We start from the raw sequence: 6,000 nt of genomic DNA, 5'->3' as shown, positions 1-6,000 counted from the left end.
TCCCAGATTCTGCACAAGAATGAAGCCCTGAGGGGCTTGAACTGGTATCCCTCACCAGGCGCCCCAGGGCCTGGACTGGGGTCAGGACCTACTGCTCCCACTGTGGACAAGCTGTTCAACTAAGCTTAGATTCCTCTGGAGGCTACAGTAGTCCTTCCTCCCCCAGCAAGGTCATGAATGAGGAAGCAATTTGGAAAAGACATAGTGATCCCCATCATGAATCCTGTAGTCACCATGCGGGCATGTGGCCTTGGACAGTGCTCTTTGGGGCTCCCGAGTCCAATCCCCCAAAGGTCTCCCCTAATGGGACAATGTATCCAGCCTACCGTAAGATCCCTGGACCCTGTCTTCTGCTGTGACCCGGTCTCCTGTTTCTAGGTTTCAGAGAATTTCTGAACAATCTGGAAGAAGTTCAGGACCTGTTCTCCCTTCTGGAAAGGTAAAGAATCTGCCCCCTTCTCCCATGGGTGGGCCTTCCCGAGTCTACAGTGTGACTCCTGGGCTGCAGGGAACAGCCTCTGGGGCTGATTGCGGGGACTCGGGAGGAGGGGGGACAGACTGTGACCAAAGCCCCAGGCTGAGGGACAGCAGGAACATTGTCAAATTGACAAAGGCAACAAAGGCAAATTGACAAAGGTCTGTCTCTAGCACGGTGAGCGGGTAGCAATGTCAGGCCTGGCAGGGCGGAGGGATGACAAAGCTACAGGGCTAGCGGTGGAGAGGGGATGTGGTCTTGCTACTTGTGTCCCTCCTTACCTGTCCTCAAGGGCCTTTTGTGACCAGACCACAGCTCTGTGATGTGGGCATGCGGCTTGTGTCTGCATGGACACACCCAGGGCTCAGTTGCCAGAGGGCAGCCGTGAAATCGGTCACTAACTCTCAGGGCTCAGTTACCTCAGGGCAGCCGTACGATTGGACATTAATACTTTTTAGAGGGAAGAGATGGAGAATTATCTCTTCCCTCAGGAATTCCTTACTGATGGTTGGCTGAGCCCCAGTCCCACTCGCTGGGCAGTTAATGCCAACTTTGCCTTAGTGTGTGGACTAGGGCTTTTCGTCTTCTTAAACTCCTATTTCCAGCCTGATCCGTCCTCACCACGAGGCAAGAAACACAGGAAGAGCAGGAAGGTAAGGAACCCTCGGCCCAGACCCAGCAGAGTGTAACTCGATCATCATTTCTATTATTCTTTCCACTTTTCTGAGTCACTGGAGAGACTCGGGAAATGGGAAAGAATAGAATGGGTATTCTCAGGAGAGAGCAGACCACCATCCATCCAAGACAAGCCAGACCAGGCAAGGGTTAGAGGGACATGAGGATTTCTCCCTGAAGATCTCCGGCCGGAGTCCGGTGTGGTGTGGTGGGGGGGTCTAGGGCAGCATCCCAAACACAGTGACGGGTGGCCAAGGACCGGAGGTTAGGAGCTGCCTCTCTACCGGAAGTCAGGCCCCTGAGCACTGGGTCATCTGCTTCTGGGGTGGGGGCCCCAGCCTCCCTGTGTTCTCCTATCTCAGTACCAAATGGAGCCTCAAAGAAGGAGCAACACAAGCAAGAAAAATCAGACCGTGAAAGGTGAGTGTCCGCCATTCACCACTGCGTGCCCCAGTTACACTGGGCCCCCCACTCTGAAGGCTCAGGCCCACTGTCTCCAGGACACTAGGGCCTGAGCCCATCCCTCAGGATACAGAGCCCTGGGTGGGGGTTGGGGGCTCTGAGGCTTCCCAGATTCTGCACCAGAATGAAGCCCTGAGGGGCTGGAACTGGTATCCCTCACCAGGCGCCCCAGGGCCTGGACTGGGGTCAGGACCTCCCGCTCCCACTGTGGACAAGCTGTTCAACTCTGCTTAGATTCCTCTGGAGGCTACAGTAGTCCTTCCTCCCCCAGCAAGGTCATGAATGAGGAAGCACTTTGGAAAAGACAAAGCGATCCCATCATGAATCCTGTAGTCACCATGCGGGCATGTGGCCTTGGACAGTGCTGTTTGGGGCTCCCGAGTGCAATCCCCCAAAGGTCTCCCCTAATGGGACATTGTACCCAGCCTACCGTAAGATCCCTGGACCCTGTCTTCTGCTGTGACCCGGTCTCCTGTTTCCAGGTTTCAGAGAATTTCTGAACAATCTGGAAAAGGTTCAGGACCTGTTCTCCCTTCTGGAAAGGTAAAGAATCTGCCCCCTTCTCCCATGGGTGGGCCTTCCCGAGTCTACGTTGTGACCTCTGGGCTGCAGGGAACAGCCTCTGGGGCTGTTTGTCGGGACTGGGAGGAGGGGGGACAGACTGTGACCAAAGCCCCGGGCTGAGGGACATCAGGAACATTGTCAAATTGACAAAGGGAACAAAGGCAAATTGACAAAGGTCTGTCTCTAGCACTGTGAGCGGGTTGCAGTGTCAGGCCTGGGAGGGCAGAGGGATGACAGAGCTACAGGGCTAGCGGTGGAGACGGGATGTGGTCCGGCTACTTGTGTCCCTCCTTACCTATCTTCAAGGGCCCTTTGTGACCAGACCACAACACTGTGATGTGGGCATGGGGCTTGTGTCTGCATGGACACACCCAGGGCTCAGTTGCCAGAGGGCAGCCATGCAATCGGTCACTAACTCACAAAGCTCAGTTACCTGAGGGCAGCCGTGCGATTGGACATTAATACTTTTTAGAGGGAAGAGATGGAGTATTATCTCTTCCCCCAGGAATTCCTTACTGATGGTTGGCTGAGCCCCAGTCCCACTCGCTGGGCAGTTAATGCCAACTTTGCCTTAGTGTGTGGACTAGGGCTTTTTGTCTTCTTAAACTCCTATTTCCAGCCTGATCCGTCCTCACCACGAGGCAAGAAACACAGGAAGAGCAGGAAGGTAAGGAACCCTCGGCCCAGACCCAGCAGAGTGTAACTCGATCATCTTTTCTATTATTCTTTCCACTTTTCCGAGTCACTGGAGAGACTCGCGAAATGGGAAAGAATAGAATGGGTATTCTCAGGAGAGAGCAGACCACCATCCATCCAAGACAAGCCAGACCAGGCAAGGGTTAGAGGGACATGAGGATTTCTCCCTGAAGATCTCGGGCCAGAGTCCAGGTGTGGTTGTGGGGGGGTCTAGGGCAGCATCCCAAACACAGTGACGGGTGGCCAAGGACCGGAGGTTAGGAGCTGCCTCTCTACCGGAAGTCAGGCCCCTGAGCACTGGGTCATCTGCTTCTGGGGTGGGGGCCCCAGCCTCCCTGTGTTCTCTTATCTCAGTACCAAGTGGAGCCACAAAGAAGGAGCAACACAAGCAAGAAAAATCAGACCGTGTAAGGTGAGTGTCCGCCATTCACCACTGCGTGCCCCAGTTACACTGGGCCCCCCGCTCTGAAGGCCCAGGCCCACTGTCTCCAGGACACTAGGGCCTGAGCCCATCCCTCAGGAAACAGAGCCCTGGGTGGGGGTTGGGAGCTCTGAGAAGGGAGAGTGAACCCGGTGGTTTCCCACATTCTGCACCAGAATGAAGCCCTGAGGGGCTGGAACTGGTATCCCTCACCAGGCGCCCCAGGGCCTGGACTGGGGTCAAGACCTCCTGCTCCCACTTTGGCAAGCTGTACAACTAAGCTTAGATTCCTCTGGAGGCTACAGTAGTCCTTCCTCCCCCAGCAAGGTCATGAATGTGGAAGCAATTTGAAAAAGACAAAGTGATCCCCATCATGAATCCTGTAGTCACCATGCGGGTATGTGGCCTTGGATAGTGCTGTTTGGGGCTCCTGAGTGCAATCCCCCAAAGGTCTCCCCTAATGGGACATTGTACCCAGGCTACCCTAAGATCCTTGGACCCTGTCTTCTGCTGTGACCCGGTCTCCTGTTTCCAGGTTTCAGTTCAGGACCTGTTCTCCCTTCTGAAAAGGTAAAGAATCTACCCCCTTCTCCCCTGGGTTGGCCTTCCCGAGTCTACAGTGTGACTCCTGGGCTGCAGGGAACAGCCTCTGGGGCTGTTTTCGGGGACTGGGAGAAGGGGGGACAGACTGTGACCAAAGCCCCGGGCTGAGGGACAGCAGGAACATTGTCAAATTGACAAAGGCAACAAAGGCAAATTGACAAAGGTCTGTCTCTAGCACGGTGAGCGGGTAGCAATGTCAGGCCTGGCAGGGCGGAGGGATGACAAAGCTACAGGGCTAGCGGTGGAGAGGGGATGTGGTCCTGCTACTTGTGTCCCTCCTTACCTGTCCTCAAGGGCCCTTTGTGACCAGACCACAGCTGTGTGATGTGGGCATGGGGCTTGTGTCTGCATGGACACACCCAGGGTTCAGTTGCCAGAGGGCAGCCGTGCAATTGGTCAATAACTCTCAGGGTTCAGTTACCTGAGGGTAGCCGTGCGATTGGACATTAATACTTTTTAGAGGGAAGAGATGGAGAATTATCTCTTCCCTCAGGAATTCCTTACTGATGGTTGGCTGAGACCCAGTCCCACTTGCTGGGCAGTTAATGCCAACTTTGCCTTAGTGTGTGGACTAGGGCTTTTTGTCTTCTTAAACTCCTATTTCCAGCCTGATCCGTCCTCACCATGAGGCAAGAAACACAGGAAGAGCAGGAAGGTAAGGAACCCTCAGCCCAGACCCAGCAGAGTGTAACTCGATTATCTTTTCTATTATTCTTTCCACTTTTCTGAGTCACTGGAGAGACTCGGGAAATGGGAAAGAATAGAATGGGTATTCTCAGGAGAGAGCAGACCACCATCCATCCAAGACAAGCCAGACCAGGCAAGGGTTAGAGGGACATGAGGATTTCTCCCTGAAGATCTCTGGCCGGAGTCCGGATGTGGTGGTGGTGGGGGGTCTAGGGCAGCATCCCAAACAGAGTGACAGGTGGCCAAGGACCGGAGGTTAGGAGCTGCCTCTCTACCGGAAGTCAGGCCCCTGAGCACTGGGTCATCTGCTTCTGGGGTGGGGGCCCCAGCCTCCCTGTGTTCTCCTATCTCAGTACCAAGTGGAGCCACAAAGAAGGAGCAACACAAGCAAGAAAAATCAGACCGTGAAAGGTGAGTGTCCGCCATTCACCACTGCGTGCCCCAGTTACACGGTGCCCCTGCTCTGAAGGCCCAGTCCCACTGTCTCCAGGACACTAGGGCCTGAGCCCATCCCTCAGGAAACAGAGCCCTGGGTTGGGGTTGGGGGCTCTGAGGAGGGAGAGTGAACCCAGAGGCTTCCCAGATTCTGCACCAGAATGAAGCCCTGAGGGGCTAGAACCGGTATCCCTCACCAGGCGCCCCAGGGCCTGGACTGGGATCAGCACCTCCCGCTCCCACTGTGGACAAGCTGTTCAACTCTGCTTAGATTCCTCTGGAGGCTACAGTAGTCCTTCCTCCCCCAGCAAGGTCATGAATGAGGAAGCACTTTGGAAAAGACAAAGCGATCCCATCATGAATCCTGTAGTCACCATGCGGGCATGTGGCCTTGGACAGTGCTCTTTGGGGCTCCAGAGTCCAATCCCCCAAAGGTCTCCCCTAACGGGTCATTGTACCCAGCCTACCGTAAGATCCCTGGACCCTGTCTTCTGCTGTGACCCGGTCTCCTGTTTCCAGGTTTCAGAGAATTTCTGAACAATGTGGAAGAGGTTCAGGACTTGTTCTCCCTTCTGGAAAGGTAAAGAATCTGCCCCCTTCTCCCCTGGGTGGGCCTTCCCGAGTCTATGGTGTGACCCCTGGACTGCAGGGAACAGCCTCTGGGGCTGTTTGCGGGGTCTGGGAGGAGCCGTGGGGACAGACTGTGACCAAAGACCCGGGTGAGGGACAGAAGAAACATTGTGATGTGGGGGTTGTGCGTGGAGGGCTCTGGGTTCCACTCCCGGATCCAACTGCTACAGTGGCAGCTCATGCCTCCTGTCTCCCACAGCCACCTGGAGAGGCTCTCTGACCTGGGCGGCTTTCACCAGTTCTTACGTCAAGCAGCCGCTGGGTAGGTGCGCCAAGGTGTGCCAGCTGGAGCCCATCAGCCATGCAGGGAGCCTCTGCAAGATGCTACTCCCGCTCTGGCGCCATCACCTGC

The 6,000-nt window shown here is 55.4% G+C and overlaps 1 protein-coding gene and 1 long non-coding RNA gene across 2 annotated transcripts in view; both read left to right on the top strand.

Moving 5' to 3' along the window:
* The first annotated feature begins 242 nt into the window (after positions 1-242).
* Positions 243-6,000, top strand: part of LOC116573602 (spermatogenesis-associated protein 31E1-like) — a 683,312-nt gene continuing 677,554 nt past the window's right edge. The window contains exons 1-4 of the mRNA XM_032313766.1: positions 243-293; positions 409-439; positions 1,513-1,570; positions 2,095-2,155. Of these exons, the coding sequence (XP_032169657.1) occupies positions 243-293; positions 409-439; positions 1,513-1,570; positions 2,095-2,155 (201 nt within the window). The remainder of the gene's footprint in view (positions 294-408; positions 440-1,512; positions 1,571-2,094; positions 2,156-6,000) is intronic.
* LOC116573478 lies at positions 4,281-5,841 on the top strand. Its single transcript, XR_004278814.1, has 3 exons — positions 4,281-4,551; positions 4,627-4,994; positions 5,538-5,841. It is a non-coding gene; the product is annotated as an uncharacterized LOC116573478 (long non-coding RNA).

The sequence above is a fragment of the Mustela erminea genome, chromosome 14 (assembly GCF_009829155.1).
Source record: "Mustela erminea isolate mMusErm1 chromosome 14, mMusErm1.Pri, whole genome shotgun sequence".
In the NCBI taxonomy this organism is placed as follows: domain Eukaryota; kingdom Metazoa; phylum Chordata; class Mammalia; order Carnivora; family Mustelidae; genus Mustela; species Mustela erminea.
This window is presented reverse-complemented; position numbering and strand designations above follow the sequence as displayed.